The sequence below is a fragment of the Astatotilapia calliptera genome, chromosome 14 (assembly GCF_900246225.1).
Source record: "Astatotilapia calliptera chromosome 14, fAstCal1.2, whole genome shotgun sequence".
In the NCBI taxonomy this organism is placed as follows: domain Eukaryota; kingdom Metazoa; phylum Chordata; class Actinopteri; order Cichliformes; family Cichlidae; genus Astatotilapia; species Astatotilapia calliptera.
The window spans coordinates 24,500,994-24,515,285 of NC_039315.1; the positions used below are offsets into that span (position 1 = coordinate 24,500,994).

Consider the following 14,292-nt stretch of genomic DNA (forward strand, 5'->3'; position numbering starts at 1 on the left):
AGTCTCTCATTTGTTTGGATTCTCCTGAAATGTTCATCCATGGAGGCTCCCCCCGTGTAATACTGTTAGGTTTAAGACCCAACACAAAAGATTTGATTTGTAATTGTCTCTTTGAAACGATCATCTTTAAGGTAAGTGTCACGTCAGCCCTAACACACTTATTTTGACTGCTTTTAGTACCAGACGCATGACATCCTTCATGGTAGGACCAGAATTTGGTTTTTGATGATTATTTCTCAGCTTGCCTGCCTTCCCGACTCTTAAACATACTCTGTAGATCCTGGCCCACTTCAGCTCATGGTTGAGACTCTCCAACCATGTGGTTTGGCATTCCTTCACACCACTCTTCCACACCATCAGCTAGCTTATCAGACTGGTGTTGGCTGTTGGATGTGCTTGGCAACAGCGGTCTGTAAGCTGGCTGAAGTTGTTGGTCTTCAGCATTTCTGGGTTCGTCTCGAGCACTGCAGCTACACGTTAGTGGGTCTGCGTGCGGACAACGCTGTTATCTAAAGAGACTCTTTGCTTTTATGTCACTCCACTTCTACTGTGTAAAACTCATAAACAATAAAGAGATGAAAAGTGATTCTTTTGCTACTTTTCTTTGTGCGGTGCTGCCTTTCAAAATGATCACCGATTGCATTTCAACTGTAAACGTTTAAGCTGATCTCAGCTTGGGACATTTTACTGCTTAATGCATATTTAAGCTGCTGTAGCCAATACAGTTTATTAACATAGAAAAACTTAACATGATGCATTCTTAAAAAGGGAAGAAGAAATATACACACTCGCTTATGTTTTCAGTAGCTATGGTTGATTAAGTAACACATGACTTTATTTTGTTGCAAGGGAAATGTCTTTGTTACAGCAGCAGGATTATGAATAAAAAGAGTAAAATCTACAATAAAAACTGCACAAGTACTGCAGGCCCAGGTGAAAGCCTAATAAGGTGAGGTAGTGCAAAAAGTTAATGTACAACTGATTAAATGGAAAAAATTGGAGTTAAAGAAACATAAGACATTCTGCAAAAGAATAGTGGGAATAGCATTAATTTAAAAAAAAAAAGTATGTAGATTAAATGTAAGAAACTGACAGGTGTGTTCAGCGGTCATAAAAAGAAGAGCTACGGTAGAGTTTCTTAGAGAACAAGAGAAATTGGTTCCTGAGGCGTTCTTTATGGCAGCGTGGTTGAATGAGGCTGCAGCAGAATGAGCTCAGTAGTGTGGAGTGGAGCAGGTAACATGGATTGTCCCTGATGGAGAGCAGTTTGTTCAGTGACCTGCCCCTCACTGACTCAAATGCTTCCAGATTCTAGCCATTGAGGTTTCCACCCTTGTGGATTCCTGACCCGACCAAACACCAGCAACGTGCCATTTACATTGCTGCTGACTGAATGACTGGCAGATCTCCAGGATCTGTGCAAATCCCTCAGCGAGGATTTCACAAGGTGATCTTTTGATATACTTTTTACCCGTCAGCCTTTGTAGCCACCCAGTCAGACAGGTGGCGTGGACGCCCAGGTTTGTGAATGCAATAACTCAAGAACAAGGTGACAAACATCGATACCATTGGTGTATCTATTAAAAATGTCAAACCAGTTTGAATCGCAGTGACCTTGACCTTAAGGTCACAGGTCAAATTTTCTCAAAACTGGGATTTTCAAATTGATACCATTGGTGCATCTACTAGGAAGCTGATAGGTAGGTCTGGTGGTGCGATTGCAAGTTTGGGGTAACAAGTGTCTGGCATAGATCTACACAGTTTTTACTAATGTAGCATTTTATTACCCATCTTATAACTTGACACTATACTACTTGAGATGCAAGTATTATAAAGTAGCTTCAGCATTATATCTTGAATAGAGACATCCAGTGTCTCAGTTCTCGCCAGTGCAGATGTCAGAGTCCAGGAATTCAAAGAATTATGTGAAATCAAAGCAGCAATATAAAAAATGTATACAAAACACATAAGGTGTTATTTTCTTATCTACATGAAAGCCACAGTAGTCCCCAGTGCTAGCACAGCTGACTGTAGCTGGAGATCACCTGTTCAAGAGATGTGAAGCTGTCTAGGAAGTCCTCCTCTGAGATGCCAAATTTAATGTACTGATGGATGTACGCCCTGTAACACAGGAAAAGTGAAAGAAAATAATTTTTAAAAAGAGAAACTGTCTGCTCAGTTATACTTCTGGGACCAGCTTTTCCTTACTGTGCATGTACAGGGACTGACCCACCTGGAGGCAAACATATTCCAGGCTTTTCCCACCATGTCATCCAAAGGTCTGAGCAGAGCCTGGCTGTTACTGACCAGCGTGGCAGATTTCTCATACTTATTAAAGGGTACAGGGGATTTCCACAAGCTGAAAGCTTCTTTGGATGAGAGCCAGGAGGTGTACAGGGCTGGATCATCAATGCCACCTAAGCACATAAGCACATGATTCACATCCCCTGCTCTGTACAATCTGCAGACTTACATTATTACAAAAGAATTGCTCTAATCAATCTTTTGGAAACATCATCCCCTACATGACTGTCATAAATTTATCTGGTAAACTCACACAATCACCTGCCTTTTTCCCCTTTTAATTAAATTAAATCAATGTTTCATCCACCCATCTGACCTGTCTCTGCACTGTAGACATCTTTCCCTCTCAGGATGAGAAGGTTGGCCAGAGAGGTGTTAAAGCTGCCCCCTGTGAGACTCCTGCTCCGCCCAGGGTCAGCAGGAGGACGCACCTGCCAGTCTATACCTGTCACACGACAAACAAAGATCCTCTCACTATCACTTCCAACAATATCTCATTGACATAACAGGCTACACGGTTATGTTAGTGTGCACTTGCCTTCTTCCATCTTTGTGTTGGAGATGAGCATCTGTCGCAGGTGTTTGAGCAGCCCCGGCCAGCTAAACGTACTGTAGGCTATGGAGGAACTGGCCATCTGTGGGATGGTGCACAAGCTCAGTAGCTTGTACTCTGGATGACAGGCAAGAGCACTCACCAATTCACCTGACAAAAAAAGGCTGTATTGTGAGAAAGGCAAACTCTGTGGGAACCTTTAGTCATTTGTTTCAACTGCTTTTTTTCCCCAGAGAATATGATTATACATTTTTAATGACCCAACAATTGTTTGAACTTATGATCCTGGAACTTGCAGTTGTTTAGAAATGGCTCTCAGAGACTTTCCCAACTTGTGCAAATCTACAGATGTTCTTAGATCTTCGCTGAGTTCAGTGGACTTTCCCAGTGTTCTGAGTATTGGTCAATCCACTGAGGGCTATGAAACACATCCTTGTCATGCTGCCAAAGAGAAACTACCAGATGTACTCAATCATGACCACTAACAAGAAGTGAATTGGTCTCGGCAAGTTAAAAGACATTGCAGATCCTTCTGCAACACTTATTAAAATATTTAAATGAATGTATGTATACATTTGAATCTGTATGTATACTTCTGACCCTGTGTGGAATACGGAAAATCCAAAATAAATTCAAACTTGTGCACCAAACTCTTGTCTTTTAATATCATTAAAGATGTATGCTGTACAAAGGTTCCATCTGGAAAAACAGCAGCTCAAAAAATTACCATGACATTCAAGCCCACCATGAGTGTGTAAACTTCTGTCCACAACTGCAGGTGTGAGTAGTGTTTGTCCTTTCTCACCCAGAGGATTTCTGCTGTATGCTCCATGGGAGTCAGCGGTGAGCGCGGGCTGCAGGATACTGCCCAGCTGGTGGGCGATGACCCTGTTGACGTCACTGAAAGAGATGTGTTTGATATTAAGAAGCCGACTGCAGATCCTGTGCACCGTGTCGTTCTCGTGCACCAGTATGGCGTCTGACAATTGGTAGAGATGAGCCAGCGTCAGCACAGAGTTATAGTTCTGGACGATCACCTGAAAGTAAACAGTCAGAAGGTAGCACGATTCTCTCTTACACCATGTTAAAGATAGTTCAGCGTCCACACCTCTCCAGTCCCGTACGGCCAGGTAAGGTGGTTGAGGATAAAGGATGATGGATAAATATCACGGAGACACTGAGTAACGTAGGTGCCGACACCTGACCCCGTCCCCCCTGCCACACTCATCATTGCTATAAGCCCAGCCAGTCTGTCACAGCGCTCCACCTCCCGCCTCACCAGCTCCTCCACTGCGTCTCTGTGACAAGGACCATGGACACAATACCTAGATCAGTAAAAGAAACAGGTGATCAGCGTGAATGCTATCAAATGACAGCATTCCAGAATAGGTGGGCTCATACTGTCCCATCCTTACCCATTAGCCCAGTTGTTTCCGGAGCCCTGCTTCTGGCTGAAGTGAGAACTCGCTCCATAGCTCCACCTGCCAGACTTTGCAGCCATGCTCATACTCCGGTTGATTACTTTAGGCTCCATATCTACCAACAGCGCCCTGGCAACGAGGTCTGGTGTAGGAAAAAACACGGCAGGAAACATGAGTTGACGGGACTCGGACTTTGTTTAGTACTATTAGAGAGGCGTCGTACCTCCCTGTGCGGTCTGGTGAAAGAACCGCTCGCAGCTGGCAGCGCTGTACGTCTTCCTCTGTCCCTCCTGAGCATCGCTACAAATGATGTCAAACAGCTCCTGACCCACCTGGTTACCGCACTGACCGAGCTGAACTGTTACTACAGACATGTTCCACCCAGATGACTCAGTACCGGTCACAGAGCGATGGCACCCACGCTGTGACACACCCGCGACCTCGAGCTGATGGAGCAACGCTTCATAACTTCGGGGCTATCTATACCTTCTCTGGTACGTTGGTGTTACAGCGCTCGCGAAGCCGCCACAAAAAGTTGAACGGGCATTTCCGGTCGAAACCGGCAAAAGTTTCAAAATAAAACTTAATCAAACTAAAGCTTGTTCTGTAAAGTCAACACAAAAAGGTTCAGACCTTTCTCATAGTGCATGTGTAAGGTTTGTGCATGTGTATTTTTATTTCCAAAGAAATAATTTATTTAACACAAGTCAGTGGGGTACATACTGAACGTAAGAGAATAGAAACAATACCAAGTATCGATTCTAACGATTCTATTCTATCGATTCTAACGCACTAGTATAGATTCAGTACCGACACTACTGACATTTGGATGATTCACCCACCTCTAATTGCCATTTACTTTGTCAGCATCTACCATGTATATCCACATACATTTTAATTTTTTGCCAAAAAGATTGTTTGTGAACGTTATTAAACACTTATTACAAACATTCAAATAAACACATTACATGTAAAAAAAAAAATGCTATAAACAAAGTCAGCTAAAACATCCCTTTTGTTTCGGTACTTGAAAAAAATCGCAAATCTGGACCCATATGAAATACGGCAGTGGAGTAACGACCCAGACCGCCACTGTCCTACCCCGATATCTTCACGTATCTTGTTTGTGGAGTAAGCGCTTACACAGCGAACCAGTTTCGTAATTACAAGTCACTGGAGGCGCACATCCAATTTACAAATGGCTGGGTGCAAGATTTGGCTATTTTCAAGAAGCCAAACTCTGAGTACGTCGTCATTCATACCAAGGTAAGTCAGCTGGACTGCATCGAGTGAAATAGCCATTTTCCACCCCCACCATAATTAATGTTATACATTTATCATTGAACTGCTAAAATATCGTTATCATATTATATGCCCATAATTGTAAAGTAGATGCAAATTAACACATTGATAATCGGGCAAATTATTAACGCCAATTTGTGTCCTCCCTGTCTCATTTCATTTATTGTCTTTACATCAACCTTGTCCTTGTATGTTTCAGGTACTGCACTCCGAAAGACTGAATGAACCTGCATTACGACCATGGGTAATTGTAAGCACCACGAAGAAGGTCGAAGCTGCACACTGCACCTGTATGGCCGGAGTTGCTGAGATCTGCACCCATGTCGCTGCACTTCTGTTTAAAGTGGAGGCAACAGTGACGATCCGTGGCACAAAGACAGTCACAGATGAACCAGCCTACTGGGTTTTGCCGGGGAACACAACCAAGATACAGCCAGTGGTTGGCCATAACATTGACTTTACATCTTCAGCAGCACAAAAAAAGACTCTTGATGAAAATATAAACGGACCGTCTGTGGTGAAAGGCAGAAGAAGCCGTCCTTCAAAAAGAAAGATTCCTTCTGCTACGTTTGAGGAGTTGTCACCAGTGTTAGACACACTTCAAAAACACAATAAAGCAGTGTGTTTGTCTGGATTGGAGAAATACTGCACATCACACACTGTACAGTCATCCACATTACCACTGTCTCTGGCGTGCTTTTCTCTTTGTGCTGAATATCAACACTGTGATTTCTTAGACTGTAAGCTTTACTTTAGCACAAACAGTTGTAGAAGCTGCCACTCCAAATGTCTTTTGATAACAAGAAAAAAATACCTTTTCAGTACACGGCCTGAAGTTCTTCTCCGACATCTTCTGCAATCGGCTTTGTCTGCTGGTTTGAAGACAATAAACCACAAAAAGATGATTTAGTCACTTTGTCTGCGTCATGCAGCTCGAATGTGTCGTGTAACGATGTTGAATAGCCGTTGTTATCCCTCTGCTGCGTCAGTAGGATTGTACTGTACAGCATCTCATTGATATGTGAGGAATGCGAATGTAACACGATAACAGTCTTACATCATTAAAACATAAAGGACAGGAGATATTTAGATATTTTTATATTTATATTACATTTTATAGCTGACGGATATTACTAAATAGATAGAATTTACTAAATAGCTGGATGAACATGAAAAATATGTCTATAATAACAAATGACCATGAGAGCCAGTAGAATTAATTCAACTGGACAATCAAAAGATGTCCTTAAATGCTCTTTAAGTGGCAGAACAAACGAACAAACAGTTAATTGCTTACTTGAGATGAAATCTGCTCAGCTACTTTGAAAACAGTTTCTAAGTGGTTCCTCCTTTAACAGGATGACGGCTCAGGGGTAAGGCCATCATGCAGTCCAGCAACCTTTATGGTTCTGCTTTGATTCACCAGGAACTATTAGGGAAACCTTCCAGCGCCTCCTGTGAAAGACACAGGCATAAACACACAAACATTTATTAACATGTTCCACAGTCTTCCAGTTTGATTTTCTCATCCTGTGGACAACAACGTACATGGATGCAAGTTTACAGGGAGTGCAGAATTATTAGGCAAGTTGTATTTTTGAGGAATAATTTTATTATTGAACAACAACCATGTTTTCAATGAACCCAAAAAACCCATTAATATCAAAGCTCAATGTTTTTGGAAGTAGTTTTTAGTTTTAGCTATTTTAGGGGGATATCTGTGTGTGCAGGTGACTATTACTGTGCATAATTATTAGGCAACTAAACAAAAAACAAATATATACCCATTTCAATTATTTATTTTTACCAGTGAAACCAATATAACATCTCCACATTCACAAATATACATTTCTGACATTCAAAAACAAAACAAAAACAAATCAGCGACCAATATAGCCACCTTTCTTTGCAAGGACACTCAAAAGCCTGCCATCCATGGATTCTGTCAGTGTTTTGATCTGTTCACCATCAACATTGCGTGCAGCAGCAACCACAGCCTCCCAGACACTGTTCAGAGAGGTGTACTGTTTTCCCTCCTTGTAAATCTCACATTTGATGATGGACCACAGGTTCTCAATCTCAATTCTTCTTTTATACCCTTTCTTGCCAGCCACGCTGTGGAGTACTTGGACGCGTGTGATGGAGCATTGTCCTGCATGAAAATCATGTTTTTCTTGAAGGATGCAGACTTCTTCCTGTACCACTGCTTGAAGAAGGTGTCTTCCAGAAACTGGCAGTAGGACTGGGAGTTGAGCTTGACTCCATCCTCAACCCGAAAAGGCCCCACAAGCTCATCTTTGATGATACCAGCCCAAACCAGTACTCCACCTCCACCTTGCTGGCGTCTGAGTCGGACTGGAGCTCTCTGCCCTTTACCAATCCAGCCACGGGCCCATCAAGACTCACTCTCATTTCATCAGTCCATAAAACCTTAGAAAAATCAGTCTTGAGATATTTCTTGGCCCAGTCTTGACGTTTCAGCTTGTGTGTCTTGTTCAGTGGTGGTCGTCTTTCAGCCTTTCTTACCTTGGCCATGTCTCTGAGTATTGCACACCTTGTGCTTTTGGGCACTCCAGTGATGTTGCAGCTCTGAAATATGGCCAAACTGGTGGCAAGTGGCATCTTGGCAGCTGCACGCTTGACTTTTCTCAGTTCATGGGCAGTTATTTTGCGCCTTGGTTTTTCCACACGTTTCTTGCGACCCTGTTGACTATTTTGAATGAAACGCTTGATTGGTCGATGATCACGCTTCAGAAGCTTTGCAATTTTGAGACTGCTGCATCCCTCTGCAAGATATCTCACTATTTTTGACTTTTCTGAGCCCGTCAAGTCCTTCTTTTGACCCATTTTGCCAAAGGAAAGGACGTTGCCTAATAATTATGCACACCTGATATAGGGTGTTGATGTCATTAGACCACACCCCTTCTCATTACAGAGATGCACATCACCTAATATGCTTAATTGGTAGTAGGCTTTGGAGCCTATACAGCTTGGAGTAAGACAACATGCATGAAGAGGATGATGTGGACAAAATACTCATTTGCCTAATAATTCTGCACTCCCTGTATTGTTAACTTTTGTAAGGTTTATTTAGTGAACATATCCAGCTGCAGCTCCACTGTGATCCTGAACTGGATAAGCACTTAAGAAAATGTGTCAATAAATGGACAAACATCAACTTACTATATTTATCCAAACAGACGGGACCAATAATGCTTCGCTGAGTTAGAGACTTTAACAGACTCTTCTATGTAAGAATGTCTCGTGCTGATATACCTGCAAACTTGACAACAAAGGTTTTTCAGACTACATGTAGCTGTCCTCTATGTCAGCTCACACATTTACGTCACACTTATTTCTGCTTTCCCATTTTATAATTATTACTTACATTTTGATTAGATACCTTGAGTTTGTAAATGATCAGATTACATAATTGGAATACAATGTATCCAATTCAGGGTTGCGGGAGGATGAAGCCTATCCCAGCTGATACAGGACAAAGACAGGCTGCCAGTTTATTGCAGGGCTAATACAACATGTGTAACAGAAAATCCACTTAAATGTTTGATATTTCTTATAATAATCATAATTATGACTATTATTTAAAGGTTTCTTTATAAATACATTTTGATTTTTTATAACACCTAAAATATAAACCTGAGCTGTTTCAGATTCTGACCTCTGACCTCACTGCAGCTCCCTCTTGGAAGTACGTCTGCTTCTTGTCTACCCCCAGTGTTGACCGCCTGCCCTTGATATCACGTACTGTACCTGAGGAACAAAAAAGGACAAACACTTGCCTTCGTTTAAGAAGTACATTCATACAGAGGTAATCTATGGAAACACACTAGTTCACCCTTTGGGAGAAATCAGTTCCTGTGAAACATTTCTGTAAATGAACATCATGTGGAGAATGAATGAAATGAGTTCTTCAGGTGACTCAGCAGTCCCACACTGACAAATGAAATCTAGTTAAACTATTAAGCATATTTGCTCTTCTGAAATCTGTGTTAAACAACAACGAACATAAATTAGTAACAAAAATACAGCTGAGTAGAGGCTTTACAAACCACCAGCAGCCATAATGCTAAATTGTAATCTTCAAATGTTTCTGAGCCGTCTTCAACCTGCTTTTAACACATTAAAGTCCCACAGTCAATGCAGCCTGACTCAATCCTAGATGTTCAGCACACAGAGACACAGAGGTACCGTTTAAAGTTTAGTGTTAACATGAGTCACTGATCATTTGCAGTATTACAGAGTCTGGCAGTCCTTGCATGACGTCCACGTCACTGTAAGTTTCTAGCTGACTCTCAGGTGTGACAGGTGTGCCAGCAGGAAAGCGTAATAATAACCTGCATTCTGAGGTTTGTCATGCAGGCTTAAAGGAGCCAGGCTTTGTTCACACGGCTAAGATTGTATTTTAAACTGACCCTGGGTCAGTATAAGTATCATACAGTTTAAACGAAGCACTGAAACTTGCACATATTTATTATAGATGCACTGAAGCTAATCGAGATATTTGCTGTCAGTCTGTGGCTGCGATTAAACACTTTACTGAAAACTTTATTAACTAGTAACTTCATCAGTCATGACAGAAGCTAATATTTCTGTGCTAACATCGTTTAAACAGTAACAGCCTTACTACAATATAAGCTAACGTTTACACCGTAACTTTAAGCTAGCACCATAAAGACGGTAAAACACGTAATAATATCTACAAATGCATCTTAAAGCTGTTATATTAGCACTCGGTGTATTACTAACATAACCACATTAACATTACTGACACACGCTGACTTTTAATAGTCATTCTATAAATGCTGTCCGTTTAAATGGTCTTACCTGTACACACTGCATATCCACCGGATTGCAGCCAGAGTGGATTCTGGAGTCTTCCCACGCTCCTGTTAGTGATCCTCCATCTGGATGGATGAGAACAACCTTCTGAACAATCTAGCAGGAGATGGCCCATATCTGTGGGACTGATTTGTGCTAATAACGCCCATTGTATGGACTGATAACAGCCGAAGCGGGTGAATAAAGTCACCCAGTCGCTAGCTGTGCCATTACCCAGCATACATCACTCCCTCCATAAATGCAATAAACGATACAAAAGTATCGTTCTACCTGTTTTTCAGGTAGTCGTTTACATTATATAATTTACTGTGTTCAGTATACGTCACTACGCTTTGTTTAGACCCCCAAAATGGCGAATCGGGCCAAAATCCTTTCCACGCCCACCCCCGTGACATCACGCTCCAAAGCCCTATGACATCATATATCGTGCATGCAGATCAAAGGCGTCTGATCCATTCGAAAGGCATAAATAGGGGTGAGAATTGCAAACTTAGTCAGTTTATTCACAGCACTCGTGTTCGCAGCATTCAAACCTAAACCTGAGAAACATTTTGAAACAGTTGGATCATTTACACAGTTGTTTTATTAAGATTCCAACATGTCTCAGAGAAAACACAGCGAAAAAAGGGAGCCCAATGTGGATATTATAAATGAGGGCTGGAAAATAATGTTTAATCAAGCACAGGAGAAGATTTTAAACCTGATGACACAAAACAAAAGCAAATGTGCTGAATTAAGACAAATGTCCCACCTGCTTAAAGAAAAAGAAGCTATTAACCAGGAGCTCTATGGGAAACTCGAGCTTAAGAACCTGGAGACTGAGGAACTTAATAACTTAAAATACAAATGCAGTGAAATGCTAAGCAAGAACTCAGAGCTAGAGGAACTCAATAACATCTTAAAATGCAAAAATGATGAAATCTTGAGAAAGAACTCAGAGCTCGAGGGACAGAATAAGGACTTAAACTACAAATACAGTGAAATCCTAAAAAAGAACACAAAGCTCAGGGGACAGAATAAGAACTTAAACTACAAATACAGTGAAATCCTAAAAAAGAGCACTGAGGTTGAGGAACTTAATAACAACTTAAAATACAAAAATGATGAAATCCTGAGAAAGAACACAGTGCTCGAGGGACAGAATAAGAACTTAAACTACAAATACAGTGAAATCCTAAAAAAGAGCACTGAGGTTGAGGAACTTAATAACAACTTAAAATACAAAAATGATGAAATCCTGAGAAAGAACTCAGAGCTCGAGGGACAGAATAAGAACTTAAACTACAAATACAGTGAAGTCCTAAAAAAGAGCACTGAGGTTGAGGAACTTAATAACATCTTAAAATACAAAAATGATGAAATCCTGAGAAAGAACTCAGAGCTCGAGGGACAGAATAAGAACTTAAACTACAAATACAGTGAAATCCTAAAAAAGAGCACTGAGGTTGAGGAACTTAATAACATCTTAAAATACAAAAATGATGAAATCCTGAGAAAGAACTCAGAGCTCGAGGGACAGAATAAGAACTTAAACTACAAATACAGTGAAATCCTAAAAAAGAGCACTGAGGTTGAGGAACTTAATAACATCTTAAAATACAAAAATGATGAAATCCTGAGAAAGAACACAGTGCTCGAGGGACAGAATAAGAACTTAAACTACAAATACAGTGAAGTCCTAAAAAAGAGCACTGAGGTTGAGGAACTTAATAACAACTTAAAATACAAATGCAGTGAAATGCTAAGCAAGAACTCAGAGCTTGAGGAACTTAATAACAACTTAAAATACAAAAATGATGAAATCCTGAGAAAGAACTCAGAGCTCGAGGGACAGAATAAGAACTTAAACTACAAATACAGTGAAGTCCTAAAAAAGAGCACTGAGCTTGAGGAACTTCATAACAACTTAAAATCCAAAAACAAGAAAATGCTCAAGGAACAGCACGTACTGGGTGGTTTCGGCCAAGGGCCTAGTGTCAACTTGGGGGAGAAATCGGAGCACTGTGCATGTTCCCCCAATTCATGCACCCAGCAACTGAATCATGAGGGGCCAAAAGATGCACCAGTGCCTGAGCCCACCAAGGACTCCACAAAGGAGTGTGACGTGTGCGAGGCTGAGCCCTCTGCACCTTGTAATGATGTGACAGTGGAAGCTCCACTGTCAGAGGAACAGTTGCTTGTTAAAGAGCTCATAAAGGCAGTAATCACACATGCCTCAAGAGAGGCAAATGTGTCGCCATCCGATGAGATTCAGCAGGGTCTCTTCATAGCTCTGTGGGCGCAACTTAAAGAAGAAACTCTAAATATAAAAAAAAAGAGGATCAAAAGTCTTGAAAAGGCAATTTTCAATGACATTACAAAGGAACTGGGTATTACACCTAACCTTGTTACCATTACGTTGACTGTTGCTTCGCCGTACCAACAAGTGGTGATTTCGATATTCAAAGACCACCTGTTCCGAAAAAAGCAAAACCGACTTGCAAGGTTTTTCGCATGGTGTGGAAAAACATAGGACGATGAAGACCAGCTACCAGAAACTGACAATATCTCCCAGACACTTTTGGACGAATTTAAAGATATTATATTTCCAAGAAAACAAAATGAATATTTAGAGCAATCCATCAGGATTGCTCTAAATATCCATCCATCCATCCATCTTCATCCGCTTTATCCGGGGCCGGGTCGCGGGGGCAGCAGCCTAAGCAAAGAGGCCCAGACCTCCCTCTCCCCAGCCACCTCCTCCAGCTTATCCGGGGGAATACCAAGGCGTTCCCAGGCCAGCCGAGAGATATAATCTCTCCAGCGTGTCCTGGGTCTGCCCCGGGGTCTCCTCCCGGTGGGACATGCCTGGAACACCTCACCCAGGAGGCGCCCAGGGGGCATCCTTGTCAGATGCCCGAACCACCTCAGCTGGCTCAGATTTGGAGGTGCTGATCCTCATTCCCGCTGCTTCACACTCGGCTGCGAACCGTTCCAGTGCGAGCTGGAGGCCCTCACCCGATGAAGCCAACAGAACCACATCATCTGCAAAAATCAGAGATGAGATTCTGAGGCCACCAAAGCGAAAGCCCTCCGCCACTTGGCTGCGCCTAGAAATCCTGTCCATAAAAATTATGAACAGAACCGGAGACAAAGGGCAGCCCTGGCGGAGCCCATCACCCACCAGGAACGAGTCCGACTTATTGCCGGCAATGCGAACCAAGCTCTTGCAACGGTTGTATAGGGATCGAATGGCCCGTAGCAATGGGCCAGACACCCCATATTCCCGCAACACCTCCCACAGGACACCCCGAGGGACACGGTCGAATGCCTTCTCCAAGTCCACAAAACACATGTAGACTGGTTGGGCAAACTCCCATGCACCCTCAAGTATCCTGGAGAGGATAAAGAGCTGGTCCAGTGTTCCGCAACCAGGACGAAAACCGCATTGTTCCTCCTGTATCCGAGGTTTGACTAACGGACGAACTCTCCTTTCCAGCACCCTGGCATAGACTTTCCCAGGGAGGCTCTAAATATTTCTTTAAAATTATTTGGACAGTTTAAGTGTATTAGTTGACATCAAAGTGACTCTTTAAATTGGCTAACAACAAACGATTCAAACAAGCTAATTTATTTCACATCCAATGAGTCACTTTAAAAATCCCACGACCGGTCGAGGCAGATGGCCGTCCCTCACTGAGCCTGGTTCTGCTGGAGGTTTCTTGCTTTTAAAAGAAAGTTTTTCCTCCCCACTGTCGCCGAGTGCTTGCTCAGAGGGAATTGTCAGATTATTGGGGTTTTATTTATTTTTTATCAACTAATACACAACTCGGGGCTCGCAAAATCTCTAGCCCGACGTCTCGGAGCTAGAGA

The 14,292-nt window shown here is 42.1% G+C and overlaps 1 protein-coding gene across 6 annotated transcripts; it reads right to left on the reverse strand.

Moving 5' to 3' along the window:
- Positions 1 to 412: 412 nt before the first annotated feature.
- Positions 413 to 10,503, reverse strand: tubd1 (tubulin, delta 1). Of its 6 annotated transcripts, none has more exons than XM_026193517.1 (11): positions 10,426 to 10,503; positions 9,267 to 9,351; positions 6,878 to 7,035; positions 6,395 to 6,452; positions 4,273 to 4,420; positions 3,966 to 4,182; positions 3,663 to 3,894; positions 2,843 to 3,007; positions 2,621 to 2,749; positions 2,234 to 2,417; positions 413 to 2,121 (listed from the first exon to the last, which is right to left on the reverse strand). In XM_026193517.1, exons 5-11 carry the CDS (start codon positions 4,389 to 4,391, stop codon positions 2,016 to 2,018), a joined length of 1,152 nt encoding a protein of 383 aa, XP_026049302.1. In that variant the 5' UTR covers positions 4,392 to 4,420; positions 6,395 to 6,452; positions 6,878 to 7,035; positions 9,267 to 9,351; positions 10,426 to 10,503; the 3' UTR covers positions 413 to 2,015. The 6 variants fall into 6 exon arrangements, with proteins under 6 accessions (XP_026049302.1, XP_026049301.1, XP_026049303.1 ...); XM_026193516.1 differs by having other exon boundaries at positions 9,260 to 9,351; XM_026193518.1 differs by lacking the exons at positions 9,267 to 9,351; positions 10,426 to 10,503 and adding an exon at positions 8,764 to 8,908.
- Positions 10,504 to 14,292: the final 3,789 nt, after the last annotated feature.

Coding starts and splice junctions, on each gene's coding strand:
- tubd1 (XM_026193514.1), bottom strand. CDS start 4,652: ATGTCTGTAGTAACAGTTCAGCTCGGTCAGTGCGGTAACCAGGTGGGT. Junction 3,895..3,965: donor GGCCGTACGGGACTGGAGAG/GTGTGGACGCTG, acceptor GTTTACTTTCAG/GTGATCGTCCAGAACTATAA. Junction 2,750..2,842: donor CAACACAAAGATGGAAGAAG/GCAAGTGCACAC, acceptor GTCGTGTGACAG/GTATAGACTGGCAGGTGCGT.